This window comes from Ochotona curzoniae, unplaced genomic scaffold (genome assembly GCF_017591425.1).
Source record: "Ochotona curzoniae isolate NIBS_2020 unplaced genomic scaffold, NIBS_Ocur_1.0 patch58, whole genome shotgun sequence".
In the NCBI taxonomy this organism is placed as follows: domain Eukaryota; kingdom Metazoa; phylum Chordata; class Mammalia; order Lagomorpha; family Ochotonidae; genus Ochotona; species Ochotona curzoniae.
In genome coordinates, this window is record NW_024467037.1 from 500693 (window position 1) to 519724 (window position 19032).

At 45.2% G+C, this 19032-nt stretch overlaps 1 protein-coding gene across 1 annotated transcript in view; it reads right to left on the reverse strand.

Moving 5' to 3' along the window:
• Nucleotides 1-19032, reverse strand: part of LOC121168113 (uncharacterized protein KIAA2012 homolog) — a 121719-nt gene that overhangs the window by 53867 nt on the left and 48820 nt on the right. Inside the window, exons 11-12 of the mRNA XM_040997904.1 lie at nucleotides 10915-10983; nucleotides 5241-5317 (exon numbers count right to left, since the gene is read on the reverse strand). Coding sequence (XP_040853838.1) covers nucleotides 5241-5317; nucleotides 10915-10983 — 146 coding nt within the window. The remainder of the gene's footprint in view (nucleotides 1-5240; nucleotides 5318-10914; nucleotides 10984-19032) is intronic.

Sequence of the window (19032 nt, forward strand, 5' to 3'; positions counted from 1 at the left end):
ATGTGGAAACAACGGTCTTACCCACTTCCCTGTAGCCCTTGACCCTTTGCGCCCTAATCACCTATGTAAAGATCATCAAAATAAAATAATAATATGAAGAAAAGAAAAAGATTGTGGGGGCTGTCAGTCAAATGTCAGCTGACCCCCCTACCCTCACCCCATTGCTGTTGCTGGAAATAAATCTGACTTAGAGAATTGTGGGCATGCCAGGACATTACTGTAACAGCAATCAAAGATTTATTGATTGGCTGTTTTTGCATGACTACCACATGCCAGGAACTGGATACAAGAGACACAAATGTGAATGAGGCAGAATAAGTAAGTCCACAGCTTGCCCAAGCCTAGTACCTTGTTTTTTTAGACAATAACCCAACAGTTAAATGGAGCAAGAGATTGTATGACTTAAGACATTGAAACAAAAGTTTATTTTGTACACTTGCACCCAAAACTAATGTATCTACAGGTGGTTTTTTTTTGGGGGGGTGGTCCTGAAGGAGGAAGGCTGAGAGGGATATGAACACTACCTGTCAAACCATCAAGCAACAGATGGGGTAAACACAGGCTGATTCAACCTAAATCCCAGTGTGGTACAATTGCAGACTACTCTTTGAAATCCAACGAGAGAGCATATTTAGGAAACATAAGATGGCATATGACTTTCTACTGTCACAAACTTATGACACCTGACCTCATGAGATAGAATAAGATCAGACAGAAGTGGCTGTGTGAAGAGGTGACATGATTCCATTCTAATGGAAGTCTTGGGCCTTTGCTCCACCAAGCCATCACACAGAACCTAAGATAAAGCACGTGGGAAAGGATGCTGACTCTCCCTAACTTGGAAACAGCTGGAACAGAGGGAGAAAACTCATAATGTGAAAACTGGTGAGATGTTTCCTTTCTCATTTTAAAGAAAGATCCTTATAAAAACTAATGAAGATTGTGTTTTTTTTTTTAGACCACTTTTTTTTTTTTATGGACCATTTCTTTGGCCTGACACTCCTACAGGTCAGTGGCTCTGGCTGCTCTGGTCCCTGGCTGACATAGATATAAAGCCACCTTCACACTGAGATTCAAAACTTGGCAGAAACAGGAGGAGCAAAATGTTGAGAAAAAAAAAACAACAAACAGTGAGAGCCTTACAAGGCAAATTCTGACTGCCCGATTCAACAGCGTAATAAAAACCTAGTGAATGTTAGCAGTACTCAGTTTAAAAACCCATCATGCTAGGGCTAGACTGAGCCTGTGTATTGCATATTTGCTGTATGCTAGTATGCTGTGATTGCCTGATCTTTGTAAGCTAGACTTCAACTAAAACCATTTCCTCTCAGGAGCTACCCTTTTTTCTCAAACGGAAAATTTTGAAAATAGGCAACCAATGGAAAAGCTAAATAAAATGCAAATGCTCAATCCAACCCATCCATAATTTCTAGTTAGAACAGCTGAACTCCTTTCTCTCTCTCTCTTTTTACATAACTGAAGTTACAACTGACTTACTTTGTTTTCCACTTTTAAAATATTAAATCAGGGATTTTGTTCCCCAGGGTACATTTAACAAGGTCCAAAAGCATGTTTGATGTTTACACTGGGGATGGTATCAAACTGGGGAGGGCCAAAGATACTGCTCAACCTCCTACAACACAGAGGAAAGCTTCCCAGAGCAAAGAACACATGGGCCAAAATGTCAGAGGAGTGGAGACCAAGGAACTCTTTGTTAAATAATTACCTTAACATCAGATTCCAGAATGGCCAATAACTCCTTTTCTCCTGGTTGAATTAAACCCCTCATGGAGAGGGATGTGCTGGCATCAAGGCTGCATTCCTCCAAAGTCAGATCGCTAGGCTTTTCCTAATCTTTCTCCACTATAGATAATGCTGTAATGGACATCTTCATTTAGTCCTCCCCTACTCAATGATTTCCTTAGGATAAATCCTCGAAGTCAGAAATATGGAATCATTGGATGTGGGGACGTTTCCACGTTTCAATGCTGTTCAGGAGTCATACTGCCATGTTGCATTGCAAATGGATTGCTCCAAATGACAATCTGCCAGAACTGTGTGAAGTGTCCTAGTTTCACCCAGACCTTGGCACCACCAGGTGTTACCACTTAAAAGCATGGGAGGAAGCATCAATCTCAAGTTCAAAAATAGCATCTTTAGTTTGCCTCAGTAGGCATGCAAACCGCTACTTGGGAGGAACACTTTTTTTCCTATTTATTTTTTCATTTTATTTTTGACATGGATTGCTTATGTCATTTGCTTATTTTTCCGACTGTCTGCACGTTTGAATTTTGAAATGGAATGTCACCTTTGCTGTGTATAGGTAGTAACTGTACAAGTCAATGCATCTCTCTCCAGCACGGCCATAGCTATGTTCAGGTATCCTTCTGGAGTTTTCATTGACACTTTCAATATGCCATTCACGGGCTGGTCACCTTCCCTTCCCTGCAGCCTCTACACGGAAAAGCCCTTGGAAGAGGAACAGCTTGTCTGGCAGTGGGTGTCAGCGACCCCAGCAGGAGCAAGACTCAACTCAGAAGCCATCCCGGGATCTAATTTCCCTTAATCAAACGGAAGGCCTGAGGAGGAGCCACAAGGCAGAAAGAAAAATAAATCCGAGGGAGAACAGCACCTTGGGCGAGGAGCTGGGAAGACCTGCATTAAAGAAAGGGCACTGTACCTCCAGGACTTAGAGCTGGCTGCGCTCTGCGTGCAGCTATTAACATGCAAAAAATACCTTCATAAATACTTGATTCTGGTCACAGTGGGGAGGCAGTTCATTTGAAAGAGGAAATGGGAGCTTGGAGTTGAAACACGTCTGCTTGTCTCCTTTTTCTTTTTTCATTGCTCTTTTCATCTCCACATTTCCCTTGTAGCTTTCTTCCCCCTCCTCCCCTCACCCACCCCGCCCCTTTCTCCCCCTACCAACTTCAGCCTCTCTTTCAACTCCCGGGAAGTTTGCTGATTCAGTTGCTGCTGCCGGATTTCCCTTGGTCTTGCGGCCAGGGTCCCTGGGTCAGGCGTGGAAGGGCTGCCTGGGGACCCTGCCACCCTCGTGCTTGGGCATCTGGAGTGCCGGCTCCAGACTTGCAGCCAGGAGACCGGGCCGCAGTCTCCAGTCCCACCAGCAGGGGGCACCCGGAGGTGGCCTGCAACGCTGGGCAACTGCAGGGACCCAGTGTCTTAGGCTAAGTCCGCGGTTAGACACTGCTTTCCGTATTTAGGCCTGCGCCTTCTCCTTAAAAATGGCGATATCAAAATCCTGCACCTTTGCAATCTCGGTGTCCTTTATCCTACCTACTCGCAGCCGGCACTGTGATAAAGGAAAAAAAAAAGGCATTTTCTAGGGCTGAGTCCCTAGGAGGGCTAGACAGACCCCCTGAAGATGGGGACAGGAGGCAGGGGATTCCCTACAGGAAAGAGGGAGCAGAAGTGGCCACTGCTGGTCCCCCCAAAGGTCCACGGTATGCCATGCCCTCGCCTGCTGCTGGATGGAGCTGGGTGGGGCTGGCCGGGACAGCAGTCTGTGGCGTTCGCCTGTGGCCCATCAAGGCAGGGAAGTGAATGAAGTTGGCTAGGCGGAGAGCTGTTTCTAAATCCCTTCCAGATGCTTTATAGTAAACATGAAATTAGTCATTTGCATGGAGTAGGTTGAGGAAGTAGTTAAAGTCAAGGCCAGTGATTAATCTAATAAAGGGCCATTAGTCTGGAGAAGTCAAGGAAGGGGGTGAGGGAGGCCAGGAAGACCCCTGGCTCTGCCCCCAGCTTGGCCCGCTGAGTCTGGGCTGTGGGGACCTCTGTGTCCTCTACCCTTGCCTGTCCTGCCAGGCCTCTCTCTGAAGGCACTAAATCGACAGGGACTAGAGCAGACTCTCGGGTTCTGGGGAGAACTAGGCCCATCTCAGCCCAGAGAGGTCCCCACCCCTGCCCAGCAGGCTTGCCACAGCCTCGCAGGGATGCCTGTTGGGTGCCAGTGCGGGGCTGTGTGCCATTAGCAGCAGCGAGGGAAACTCATGTCTGTGTCTGACCTCAGAGGGGACCTGGCCTGCCCACTGTGGGCGTCCAACTGGAACCTTAGGACCCAGGTCAGGCACACGGATAAAAACAAGTTCCCGTTAGTCATGAGCTGGAGGGAACTGGAGAAAGGCGGAGTATGATGTGCAGCAGGGAACTGGGCCTGAAGGAGGAGTGGAGAGGGCGGCCTGGAGACTGTCACGCAACAAGGGGAGAGACCTGGGAGGTCCCTGGAGCCAAGCGGCTGCGCCCGCCTCAGGTTTTCTGAGACCCTGGCTGCGGCTCTAGGAATTCCCCCAGGGCCCTTTCTAAAGAGAATTTGAAGACAGGCTCAAAGCTGCCAATGAAGTCACACACTTATAAATATTTGTGAACACAGGCCTTTGAACCACTCATAGATATTCCTAACCCATCCGGGGAAAGCATTTTCTTTCTTTCTTCATGATTATTCTTGTCTCTCTTTTCCTGATGGCTAATCTCCTCTCCCATTAGGAACGGAAGGCAGGACCTTCGCCTTGTTTTTTTTTCCTGACCTGATATGTGACTCCTGCAAAAGTCAAGCCTGGTTGGCCTTCAGTTTGTTTTCTGTGATTTCAGTTGCCCATGGAAAATTCCAGAGATAACCGACGTGCTTTAAATTGTGTGCCATCTTGAGTTACCCGGTGAAGTCTTAGGCTGTCCTGTTGGGTCCCATTCAGGCCATGAGTCATCCCTCTGCCCTGTGTGCTACCTGCCCGATGGATACTTGGTGGCTTTCTCATTTATCAGATCCACTGTCAAGGGATCGCAGGGCTTGTGGTCAAGTAACCCTTATTTTACTAAACAGTCGCCTCAGAGTGCCTGAATCCTGAAGCTGGCAGCTTGGAGATGCCAGAGAGAGGACAGAAAATGCATTCTTTAATAAGTGAGAAGTCTGGATGTCTCAGACAACACATAGCATACAGGCATCTAGATATTCTTCATGGTTTTAGGCGTTCCCTGCAGGGCCTGCAGCACACTCCCATGGATAACAGAAAACTACGCTAAGTCAAGTTCAGATATCCCAAGTTCAAGAGTAAAACAACTACTGTGATGATGTCGTCTAATTGCCTCATTTTACTGATTAGGCAGGTGAGGCCCAGAGAGGCCTCCCTCCAGAGCCCCACGGAGGTCACACAGCAAGCTGGGACTAGAGCCCAGGAGTCTGGATTCTGAAGTCTCAGGCTCCTTCAGAGCTGATCCTGTACCTGCATCTCCATTGTCGGGCTCAGAGGCAAGGCTTCAGACAGAGTCATGTGGAGATTACTTTTGGATTCAGTGTCTGCTGTGGGGGAAAAAGAAATCAGAGAGAAAATGCAGTAAGGTCTTCAGCTCTAGGTCTCATGGATTTTTATTTCTATCATATACCTACATGGCCGGTATATGCACATTAAGGCGTCTACACACACTGACACCTCTGTCAGTAAGGACCCACGCGACAGCTGTCACCTCTACAGGTACAGGTAGCACACTCAAACCTTCTCCTTGGATTGACATATTTCTGGTTTCAGTTGGTCTTGAAAAAAATCAGAGTAAATCCTTTGTGCTATTAAAATTCAGATAAAGCTGAAATTAAAAAGGAAATATTGATGGAAAAAAAATCTGCTGATGCTGGTAGATATAAATTTTGTATGTTCGTACTCCACTGAAGTGGCAAAACACTCCTGCCACCTTCCAGATAGAGAGATCTGCCTTTCCCCTGCTAGCGGGGAGGGCAGCAGCAGAGGCAGGAATACCAAGCAGAGCCCGAGGCCAAGCTGGGGCTGGGCGGGGCGTGCAGGGGATGAGGGATTTGCAGGGTTCAGGGGTCCGGCTATGAGGCATGTGCCACGCAGACCCGAGGTGGGCTTGGCATGCACCCCCTGGAATGCTCCATTGTGCTGAGGGTTGCAGCATAGAGTACCTAGCACCAGGAGCTGTACCCCTGGTGAGGTCCTGGTGAGCCCAAGGCTGCCAACTTGATGGTTTGAGAAGATAGGATTTACTGCAGTCTCCCCTTCCCATGGAAACAAATTATCAGGGGAAATTTAAGATTTGACTAGGTACATGCCCCAACTGACAAGGCTTTTAGTCCCTTCTAGGGAACCAGTGTTCAACAAAAAAGTTCTGTCCATAACCGGTACTCCTAAATAGCTCTCGTGAGAGCTTCTGATGCCCTCTGTCTCTGGGTCTTCTTGACCTGAGGCCCAGAGAACAGTTCATGCTGTTGGCTCAATGCCACATCATGAAACAATGCCCAGCCAGGACCCAGGACCCAGATGTCTTATACACTCCCCTCCACATCCTGCCATCTCCTCTACAGCCTCACTTGGGCTTGCCATGTCACAGCTGTTTGGCCACAGGCCATCTTCTGGACAGATCCAGCCCGGCAGAATTGTGTTGTGATGTGGTTCACTTCACTGTGGCTTGGAAGGAATCATGGCTCTCTTAGAAACAAAACTTATAAATTCTAATGCAGGAGGAAAGTGCTTGTAACACCAGGAGAATGAATCAGTCAGCCAGAGTTCAGGAAACATAAACACCATTTTTAGATAGGAGACTGAAAAATCACTTAGGACTTCTCCATCTCTTGGGTCAAGACCTTGGGAATGTACTGATGGCCAAGCTGTCAAAGAGGAGATACAACTCAAACTGCATTCCTGGGAGCGCAAGCAAACGGGAGTGGTCAGACTTCCTCTTGGAACAATATGGCAGGATCCACCCGTTATCAGGTCAAAGAAACTGACTACGCTATCAACCCTCCCAGACAAAGGGCTGTGAATGCAGGGCCCAGCTCATGCTCATTGTTCAGGAGTCAGGGTGTGCTCAGCCACAGAGCACACACTGTTCAACTCAGGCCCGAAGCGAGAAGCTCATGGCCTGTGATGAACGCTTATGCCATGGGAGAGATAAACAGAAAATGCATTCCTTCCCCGGCGGCCCACCGGCCGGCCTGAGCAGATTTTCAAATGCCGGCATTCATCTAACCGCAGGCTTTTAGCAAGGAGATAGCACTCCCACCAGATAACCAGGCCATTTCAGAGATGACCCTTTCCTTGATGGTGCCTCATCCTAAACCTCTCCTGCCTCCTCCACATCATGGGATGCCTCACCAAACACTCACTACTTAAAAAGCATTGGATTCTAGGGTGGAATATAGCCCCTTCAGCTTCCTTCCACTTCAATCAGTGTGAACTAATTCCCAAGCTGCTACTGTGCCTTGTTTTAAGGACATCGGAAACACAGTTCTATTATTTTTATTGTCCCAGAACACTTAAGTCTCCTGGCAATGGATACTCTGGGGGTCTCATTTGATGTCAGATAATCTGACTCCAGAAAGTTACCTATCAGGCCAGGTGGGCCACCTGAGCATGTCAGCTCTTGGGAAAGAACAGCAGGTCAGGAGGCTCCAGATGGCCAACTTGGTTACACTGGGAAAGCTCCTTGAAATCAACCTCTTTAGGGTCTTTGTCACATATGCCATTTCTGAGTGGCACCTCCTTTGATGGTCCATCACTAGGGTAGGAGATAGGGGACACGTCTGCTGCCAGACCATTCTCAGGAAGCCTTCTCATAGCTTGGCACAGACGCCTATATGCAAAGGCCTTACATGTGAGCCCGGGTACCTCCATAGTTTTGTGCGTGGGGTCACAAATGGAAAATACAAATTCAAATGTCAGATTGTTACCAAAAAATTCTTTCCACTACAAGCTTAGCTATAAAAGGATAATTCTAGTCCTGCTGACCTTTTCTTAAGAATATCTAAAAATACTTTATTTTATATGATGTGACTCAAGACACCTCTGACCTATAGAGTATGTGTAGGGTTCTAATAAATTTTGATTCTGTTTGTTTAATGCAGATGACAGAGACCCCGAATGGCCTCCGGTACTGTCATTAGCAAATTCTTGGGACAAGATTTAAGACCCTGTTTATGCTACATATTTTCCCTTTAAATTTTCCTGGATGAGTATGAGAGTGAGACAGCATATCAAACAGTTGCTAGAGACCTGAGAAAATCTCCAGGTTACACACATATCACTGGGAGCGCCAATTAAGGAGCCTTGTGGACAGTTGTAGAAAGTATGAGTCAATCTGAATTTAAATAAGGAAATGCCTAGTAAAGGCAAAGGCATTGTTTGTCTTCTAGTTTGAAATAATAGTTTTTTCAGACCAAGGCTAGCTTGGTCTCAGGGGTCTGGCTTGAGCCTTGGGAACACCAACTCCTCTCCCAAGTTATAAATGACTTTTTATGGAGAGGTCTGAAGGTGCATGGCTGTTCACCAAGCCCCAAATGGAAGCCAAGCTAAATGCCAGAATTTGTTTTGTTGGGAGGCAATATATATATATATATATATATATATACACACATATATCAACTGCCTGAGAAGCTGTCAATCAAAATTCACAATAGGATCAAGGATCGAGGGAGGAGGCTGAGGGCTCGGCTGTAACTTGTTCTGGTTCCTGGCTCCAGCTCCGGCCTTAAGTTTCCACCAGTGCACACGCTGGGAGGCAGTGGTGTTGGCTCATAGAATCAGGTTCCTGCCACCATGTGGGAGACCAGGATTGCATTCCTGTTCCTGGCTTCGGCTTTGGGCTAGTCCTAGAAATTTGGGCAATAAAACTGCTTACAGGGGGGAGTTTGTCTGTCTCCCTATCTCTCAAAAGAAAACAAACCGATACTATAAAGGTGAGAGTAGACACTCTTATTTAGTAAAAAAAAAAAAAAAAAGGACCAAAGGTATACAACTTGAGTCACAGAGTGGTCTCAATTTCTGGAAAATAATGTTCTTAGTTACTAACTTTCAAGTGAACACAGGCCTCTAACAGCCCACACCACAGGCAGACATGTGGAAGAAGTCAGAGAAAGTAGAAGGATGAAAAATCTCTATTAAACATCTCAAACTTCTTTATGGTTATTTTTTCTTTTAATATTTATTTTATTGGAAAGGCAGATGTACAGAGAGGAGGAGAGACAGAGAGGAAGATCTTCCGTCCGATGATTCACTCCCCAAGTGGCCGCAATGGCCAGTGCTGCACTGATCTGAAGCCAGGAGCCAGGAACTTCCTTCTGGGTCTCCCATGCGGGTGCAGGGTCCCAAAGCTTTGGGCCATTCTCGACTGCTTTCCTAGGCTGCAAGCAGGGAGCTGGATGGGAAATGGAGCTGCCGGGATTAGAATTGGCGCCCATATGGGATCCTGGTGCGTTCAAGGCGAGGACCTTAACCATTATGTTATTGCGCCCGGCCCGAACTTCTTTATGGTTTTTAATGAGAAGATAACACAAACATCTAGACGGTTGATTTGGAAAATCACATCGATGAATTGCTGATTATTGAATTACATTTTTGATCATTTGGAGAAAAATTAATCTTGCAAAGCTAATTCTAGATTGAGAGATGGCAGTGACATACAACTTCCTCTGCCCCTCCAACAAATCCAGGTTTGTCTAAAATGTTTTACTGTGGGTTGCCCAACCCCTCACACACCACACACAAGGTGCAACTAGTGAGCTGTCAATCCTGGGCCCTTGGGGAGGACGCATCCTGAGCATTTGAAGACTCCTTGGGTTTGTGACTACCATGGAACTGAGGGTAATGAAAAGAAGGGAGTTCCTGAGCTTCTTTAATGAGACTCTAAAAAAAAAGGAAGAGCAATTCATAAAACTTTGTGGGCATAGAATCATCAACTTGGTAGGCCACTTTCTCTTACTTCCTTCTTTGACTCTAGTGGCTGACTTGCTTTCTAGGGCTGTTTAAAATGTTCTTTTTTTTCCCTCATGCTTTTGTAAAATGACAATTGATATGTGTGTCTGACTTCTTAGGTAATTTTTTTTTATTGGAAAGTCAGATACACAGAAAGGAGGAGAGACAGAGAGGAAGATCTTCCACCTGCTGATTCACTCCCCAAGTGGCTACAACAGCTGGGGCTGAGCTGATCTGAAGCCAGGAGCCAGAAGCTTCTTCCAGGTCTCATATGCGGGTGCAGGGTCCCGAGGCTTTGGGCCGTCCTTGACTGCTTTCTCAGACTAAAAGCAGGGAGCTGGATGGGAAGTGAGGCCACAGGGATCAGAACCAGTGCCCATATGAGATCCCAGCATGTGCAACATGAGAGAACTTTAGCCGCTAGGCTACCATGTCAGGCCCTAAATAGCTTTTTATTTTTAAATTTAGATGTCATTTTTTATGTAAGCATTCATTAAAGCCAAGTGGCCAACAAAAAAACCAAATACTTGTAAAGAGCCATACAGGTTATTCTAATGAATAGATGTTTTAAAAAATTTACTTGTTTTTGTTTATTTGAAAGGCAGAGACAGAGAGAGCTAGCTGTCTCCTGCTCAATGTAGCCAGGGCTAAGTCAGGCCAAAGCCAGGTACTGGGAACTCAATTCAGGTCTCCCAGACAAGTGGCTGTTTGAGCCTTTATCTGCTGCCTCACAAAGTGTGCATCAGCAGGAAGCTGGAGTTGAGCAGAGTTGGGACTTGAACCCAAGCACTCTGAGATGGGATGCAGACTTCCCAGCTAGCGTCTTAAGCACTGTACCAAGCATTTGCCCTGACAGATATCTTAGACTGCTCTTTGTACTTCATTTTGGGAACATCAGGCATGTTCCGAGCAATGTTATATCCAAACAAACAGGGTGGAGGGTAGTGCTATGGCATAGCATGCTGGGTCTCCGCCTGAAGCACTAGCATCCCATATGGGCACTGGATAGAGTCTTGGTGAATCCAATTCCAATTCAGGTTCCTGAAAATGGCCTAGGAAGGCAGAGGAAAACAGTTTAAGTCCTTGGGTTCTTGTACCCATCTGGGAAGCCCAGAGGAGGAACTAGATGTGAAATAACACACTTGCAAGTCAAATGACAATAAGTAGAGGCAATTTTTCTAAGAGAAAAGCTTACCTTTCAGGAATGACTGAATACTAAATCCTTGCTCTGTATGGTTGATACTTGAGCTGACAGATTCACGGGCTGAAAAGCAAAATGGAAAACTTAATTCAAAGATGTGAAACCCAGTAATTATGCTATGGAACGAACCCAGATGCTGGTCAACTGATGATTGGATAAAGAAAACGTGCTATAAATTACACTCTGGAATCCTATCGACCATGGAAAAGAATGAAATCTTAACAGTTTGCAACAGAATGGACCCAGTTGGAAACCATTATGCTTGGTGAAACATGTCAGTCTTCAAAAGGCAAATATCATATATCCTCTCGGAGCTATAACAACTCATACACAGAGCACAAAAATATAATCCCTGTGAGTGAGATTAGCTTACTGGGAATTAAATGCTGTACACAGCCCCTACACTCGTAATAGCAGGATTCCCATTTCTATTTTGCTTTATTTATATAATTTTCTTCTTTCTCTGCTTGTATGTCATGGAGTCTTTATATACTACAAAGTTAAGTTTATTTATGTGAAGCAAATGAATATGCTATTATAGTAATTTGGAAAAAATAATGGTGGAGGGCAGAAACAGGGAAGGAGGAGGTGGGCTGGGGAGGGAGGAATCCCCATGCTTGTAAATCTGGCTCTAGGAAAGTGTGAAATCTACTCATTTTATAAATAATAATTATAATGATAAGGTGAAACCATCTTTTGAAAAACCACTTCTTTCCTTCTTTTCCCAAGACAGTGGGCTGTCATCCATCTCCGGCTTCAAGGTAGATGCCTGCTTGCTTAAGCCTGATAGCAAGCTGGATGGTTTCAAAATCCTTTAGCATCATTATGGAGGGAGGGCTGATGCAGGATTTCAAAACGCACTCAGGGAAATAATGTTTCTATGAATGATATTTAAAGGTGAAACAGGGCAGGGCCAGAAAATCCTGCCAGGGGAACTTCTGACAGAGCAAGAGCATGAAACAGTTAATGTTTGAGCCAAGCTGTGAGGAGGTGCCCAGATCTGTACAGCAGCAGATGTGTGGTGTGTGGGGCCTTGGAGTCTGCAGCCATTGTGGGGGCAAGAGGGACAGATGGCATAGGAGCCCCGGCTCCAGCGGGGACTGGGCCAGGGGACTCAGGAGGAACCTCATCGAATTCCAGCTACAAGACATTTTTACAGCCCCGACTCTGTGTATGTGTGTGTATGTGATTTGTTCGAGTCACCCAGGGTGAGAAGTGTTCTCCTCACTGTCCTAGTCAATCATAGTGAATGTGACTTGAAGCAACGCTAAAGAGAGTGAGGATGACAGACCTGAGAGAGACAGGTAAGGGAGGTGCACTTGCTAAGAAGTCCATTGAGTGTGCTCCACCGGAAGAGCATTTTCAAAAACATTTTGAGAAGGCAGAGAGACAGAGACACATGGAGCTCTTGTATCTGCTGCTTCACTCTCCATAGGTATACATTAGCTAGGACTGGGTCAGCCTGAAGCCAGGAGTCAGGGACTCCAGCTGGGTCTCGTATGTGGGGGGCAGGGACCCAAGCACTTAGGACCATCATCTCTTGCCTCTTAAGATGTACAGTAGGTGGAAGCTGGATTGGAAATGGAGGAAGGACTTGAACCCAGGCAGTCTGATATGTTATATGGGCACCCCAAGTGGCAATTTAACCCCACACGGCCATAACCCCTGTCCTGGAAGAGCAGTTTTTGAAGGAAAATTTGGGGAGGGGGGAAGAGAGTATTAAGCAGGTAGTAATAGAGACAAAATCACAGAAAATGCAAAATAAAGCTCAGAGCCAAAAAGATTCAGGGAACTTCCAGACTCTTTTTCCAAGCTGATGTATTTGTTTTTGCCTACACATCTCAATAGTGAAAACAAATATACTAGAGAGGTTGCCAAAAAAGGATGTTTGAATTTCCTGAATCTTCCTGGCTGCTGTGGGACTTAGGAAGGCCTGCCTCTTGGTACGCTCCTGTCTCGGCATGCACACAGGTGCCCACATGTACCCGACAGTACCAGGCTGAGCCGGCAACCTGGGATTCTGAGAGCCAACACTGGAGAGAGGAAAAGCCATAATTCGTGTTAATTGTTGACCCTACAGTTCAAGAATAGATGCTCTGGAGAATGGAAAATGAGAACAAACATTAATTATTGAGTAGGGACCTTGGAGACAGACACTCTGGATTAAAAGGAGAGAGATAAATTGCATAATGAATGTTAATTTTCCCTCAAAGAATTGAGTGGTCGGTGGTTGAAAGGGAAAAGCGAGGCTCAAACAGTCATGAAAGAGAACCCTGTGTGTGTGTTGGGCGAGAGGGGATAGGAGGGTTAGACAAACACTTTCCATCACTGCCTCACAACTCCCGAGAAAGCTGCTGTCAGATCTGCCTCAGCACTGCCATGATTGGCCACAGTTGTCTGCTTGGAAGTTCAGCCACCGCCCTACTGCACACAAGCCAGAGAACAACCACATGGCAGCTACCAGCCAAGAGGCCCAGGACACTGCAGTTTCATTTTTTTTATTTTGGGGGGTACTGGTGGAGATTTGAGCTTGAGGGTGGGTGTGCATGGCATAGTGGGGTGAGGTTATCATTTGAGATGCTTGCATTTCATGTCAAGGTGCCTGCTTTGAGTCCCAGCTCCTCTGTTTCTGACTCAGCTTCCTGTTCACACATCTTAGGAGGCAGCAGATAATGGTCCAAGTATTCAAGGACCCTGCCATCCATGTGGGTAACTCGGATGGGGTTCTGACCTCCTGGCTTTGACCTTGCCCAGCCTTGGCTTTTGCAGGCATTTATGGAATAAACCAGCAAGTAGAAAAATCTTTTTCCCTCTTTGCCTTTTTCAAGTAGATAAAAATAAACAAATATTAAAAAAAAAAAAAAGAGTTGAGGCCCCCGGAGCCATGGGCCATGGGTGTTTCTCTGAGGGACATGTGGACTCCTGGACCTTAATTGTTTTATCTTAATGACAACACACAAATCCCTTCCCCCAAAGTAATCTGCTTAACTGAAAGTAAAAAGGGAATAAAGGGACCCTGAGTAGAAGATCAAAGATAGGAGCAGAAGCCAGTGGTGTGTGGTGAACACCAGCAGGGCGGCCACTGGTTGCTGGGATTCCAGGAACATGGTTGAAAGCCTGTTTCAAGTTAGCAGCTCTGGGGACCTTCCCTTTTGCCCACTGCCTTCCATTCAGGGCTTCATCAGCTGTTGTTTGGGTGATTTTGCTGTGGCCAGAATTCTCCGCCATTCCTCTTGCTTGGACACTGGGCTGTGTGACATTTCTCCTCAAACATGTCATCCCTTGTTGTCTAAAAAGCATCATATTGGTTCTCCACTGGCACACAAGGCAGTCTCTGGTCAGGCCCTGACCTGCCTTTTGGGCCCAGTTGCCCCTATGAGGCTCTTTTCTTACTCATTCACACTGGGCTACTGCTTGTTTCCCACATGCTCCACTTTCCTACCTCTTTGTCTTTGTTCTTGCAGGTCCCTCAGCTGCATGCTTCTCCCTCCCCTTCCCTCTTGATCCATATCTACTGAAGTCTCAAAGGTCAGTACAAATCAAGATTCATTTGCAAAAATCCTTTCTAGTCTCCAGGACTGGAGTTAATCATTCCTTCCTTCATTCACTGAATGCCCTGAGCTATGTTGCTTAGGTCTTGGCTGTGCACTCATTTCTTACAGCCTGGTAGTTCTACAATTTGGATACAAGTTTGAATCTTGAACATCCCTGGGGTAGAACCTTTGGGAGGTGGGGCCTGTGTGGTCCTTTCATTCTTCCGGACATGCCCTCTGGAGATGGATATTTTGAGAGGGTTGTTACAGAAGCTGAATCTGGGTCCAGTCTCTGAGCCACCCAGCTGACCTTGGGATCTTTCCTGTGTACCTGTTCTGTCTGCATGGGCCCCTGCCCAGAGCCAAAGCCTGCTCCAGGCCTTGCAGACTCCAACTCTAAAACTAGGAGTTCCATAAACGTCTCTTTATTTCATAAATACTTTATCTCGGTCATTTTGTTGCAGTAATGAAAAGCTGACTGACACAACCCTTCACTAGAACTGTCTGAGATCCCTGAGGGCAGATGTCACAAGGCCTAATGTGAGCCTTCGGAATTAGGGTAAGGAGAATAGATAGGCCTGGGACCAAGATCTTACCCTTGCCCTTATCAGGTAGGTTAATTGCCTGTGTTTCAACTTCCTCACCTATGACATGAGAATGAAAATCTTCCATAAGGTTATTGGGATGATGGAATGGGATGACACACGTATCACAGTGCCCGAGTCTCTGCTGCCCCAAAAATATCCTTTCATGTCCTAGTACATGGTAGGTGTTCAGTACTTTGTGTTGAAGTACTTAAGCACACTTGTCGAGAACCTTTTTTCTTTCAGCTCCAGTGATATCCTTTTTAAAAAAGATTTATTTATTTATTTATTTTGGAAAAGAGGAAATGAAATTATCTCTATTTGCAGACAACATGATTCTCTATGTAGGAGAACCAAAAGACTCAGTCAAGAGACTACTGGAACTCATAAGAGACTTTGGCAGGGTAGCAGGATACAAAATTAATGAACACAAGTCGATGGCACTAGTGTATACAAATAATTCCATGGATGAGAAAGAAATTGTAAGTATAGTCCTCTTTAAAACAGAGGAGAAGAATCTTAAATACCTAGGAATTAAGCTAACTAAATATGTGGAAGACTATAAAACATTTAAAAAGGAAATAGAAGAAGACCTTGAAAAATGGAGAAAATTACCATGTTCCTGGATTGCAGGAATCAATATCATCAAAATGACCATATTACCAAAAGTAATACACAGATTCAATGCAATCCCAATCAAAATCCCAACAACATTCTTTTCAGAAATAGAAAAGATAATACAAAAGTTCATCTGGAATCACAAAAGACCATGAATAGCCAAAGCTATCCTGAAGAATAAAAATCAAGCTGGAGGAATCACAATTTCAGACCTCCAGACATACTACAGAGCAGTGGTTATCAAAACAGTCTGGTACTGGCACAGAAACAGAGAAGAAGATCAGTGGAACAGAATAGAAACACCAGAAGGAAATCCACACATGTATACTCACCTAATCTTTGACAAGAAAACAGAAAACAATCCAGGTAAAATACCTGGTCTATTCAACAAATGCTCTTGGGACAACTGGATAGCAGCTTGCAGAACTAAGAAGCAAGACTCACACCTGTCACATTACACGAAAATCAGTTCTAAATGGATCAAAGACCTAAATCTATACTCAGAAACCATCAAACTATTAAAGGAAAACATAGGAAACACACTCCAAGATATAGGAACAGGGAAAGACTTCTTAGAAAAGATGCCAAAAGCAAAGGCAATCAAAGCCAAAATGAACAAATGGGACTACATCAAACTAAAAAGCTTCTGTACAGCAAAGGAAATAATTAACAAAGTGAAGAAGCAACCAACAGAATGGGAGAAAATTTTTGCACACTACACAAGTGACAGGGGACTAATATCCAGGATTTTAAAAGAGCTTCAGAAATCCAGGGACAGCAAAACAAACAAACAAACAAAAAACCAAAACCCTGTAACAAAATGGGCAAAGGAAATGAACAGACATTTTTCAAAAGAACAGATTCAAATGGCTAACAGACATATGAAAAGATGCTCAGGCTCCCTAGCCATCAGAGAGATACAAATGAAAACCACGTTGAGGTACCACCTAACTCCAGTGAGACTGGCCTATATTCAGAACTCAACTAATAACACCTGCTGGTGTGGATGTGGGGAGAAAGGCACCCTCCTTCACTGCTGGTGGGAGTGTAGGCTAATACAACCACTGTGGAAATCAGTATGGAGAGTGCTTGGAGAATTGCAAATAAATCTGCCACGTGACTGAGATTTCCTGCTCCTAGGAATATACCCAAGAAGTGAAATCTGCATATGAGAAGGGGATCTGCAACCCTATATTTGCAGCAGCATAATCCACAATAGCAAAGACATGGAAACAATCCAGATGTGTGTCCAAGGAAGAGTGGTTAAAGAAACTGTGGTACATCTACTCCATGGAATATTATTCAGCTATTAAGAAGAATGAAATTATTCTATTTACAACTAGGTGGTCCCAACTAGAGACCATTATGCTCAGTGAAATGAGTCAGTCACAAAAGAACAAATACCATATGTTCTCTCTTAGATAAGGAAACCAGCATGGAAAGTGTAACTTCAATAATCTGATTCATACTGGGCTTTTTGTTTTGGCTGTATCCCATGTGTTTTGATGTTTTTAATTTCAGTTTTATTTATTCCAAATACTTTCTTTTCTCTTGTCAAATTCATTGCTGGCTCATGGATTACATGGTGGCATCATTTTTCCCAAGAGACTTTTGTGTTTCCTTTTTGTCACCCATGTGTTGGTTACTCAGTGGCGTGTTTTTTCATGGTGCTGTAATTTGTTGTTGTTGTTGTTGTTGTTGAGGCTGTTGTTCTAACTCATACCAGTTGTTGACCTTATTTCATGGCTACTTAATTATGGAAATGTATGGTGATAGAGTACTGGGGTCTACCATGACCAGATCTAGGGGTATAATGTAACATGCATCCCTGATTCCAGATGAAAGATGGATTCCCAATGAAACTGTTGGACATGTGTAGACAATGGGATGCTGGACTATCTGACATTGTACCAGCAATGTCAGGGTACACTTAAATAAGAGACTGATGGAATTATGATTCCTTATGAAGGACTATACCACTGTAGTAAAATGGGGAAAATCTGTCGGGGGGTGGGAGTTTGGGGGGCGGGGAATCCCAGACTATATGAAATTGTACCACATAATTCAAAAATTCAAACCCTGCACCTGTGTGGGAGACTGGAGGAGGCTCCTGGCTTCTGATTGGCTCAGCTCTGGCTGCTGTGGCCACTTTGAAAATTAGCCAATGAATGTAGATCTTCTCTGTCTCTCCTCTTCTCTGTATATCTGACTTTCCAGTAAAAATGAAAAGGTCTTTTTAAAAAATGAAGTAGATGTGGGGGGATGGAAATTAATCTACAGCAAATTTAAATATAGGAGAAAGAAAACTAAAAAGTGTAAAAAAAAAATTAAAAAGGGGCCCAGTGGCACGGCCTAGCGGTTTAAGTCCTCACCTTGAACGCCCTGGGATCCCATATAGGCACTGTTCTAATCCCGGCAGCTCTACTTCCCATCTAGCTCCCTGCCTGTGGCCTGGGAAAGCAATTGAGGACAGCCCAAAGCTTTGGGACCTTGTACCCGCGTGGGATACCCAGAAGAAGTTCCTGGATCCTGGCTTTGGATCAGCACAGCACCGGCCACTGTGGCCACTTGGGGAGTAAATCATCAGACGGAAGATCTTCCTCTCTGTCTCTCCTCCTCTCTGTATATCTGACTTTCCAATAAATAAATAAATAAATAAATAAATAAATAAATAAATCTTTAAAAAAATTAAAATAATAAAAAGATAAAGGAAGTGAGGGGGTACCTGGTAAGAGGCGCAGGCATTAAGGATGATCGGCTCAGGCATTCCCAGGCAGTGGGACTGGAGCTGGTCCCCGAGGCCTGGGTGAGCTCTGATCCAACTATATATAGGGCGACCTGGGTGAGAACCTTGGACATTCTGCGCAGAAGCTGTATATACAAGTCACACTCTCTGGATCTCAGCATCCTTATCTCTCAAGTGAGGCCTTCAAGCTGTGGCGCTCCCTCAGCTCAAGTGGTCCTGTGTAGACAGCCCCTACACTCAAATCTGAAATCATCTTAAGAGGCAAAGGAAAAACTGGTCTACAGGGGAGCTGGGAGGGGCACAGCAGCTCTGCTCTAGTCTGTTTTATCTACTGGAGCTCTCAGTAAGTCTGATAAATTCTCCCTTTGTTTGAATGGTAATGAAAATGGTACCTAGACCCTACCCAAATTCAGGATTCTTTGAAATGGAGCAAAAGCAACAGTTGTGCTGTTCATAGTCTCACAGATTCTCTTAAAAAGATACAAGTGATGGGCCCGGCACGGTGGCGCAAGTGGTTAAGGGTCCTTGCCTTGCACGCCCGGGATCCCATATGGGCGCCGGTTCTAATCCCGGCAGCCCCGCTTCCCTTCCAGCTCCCTGCTTGTGGCCTGGGAAGGCGGTCGAAGCCGGC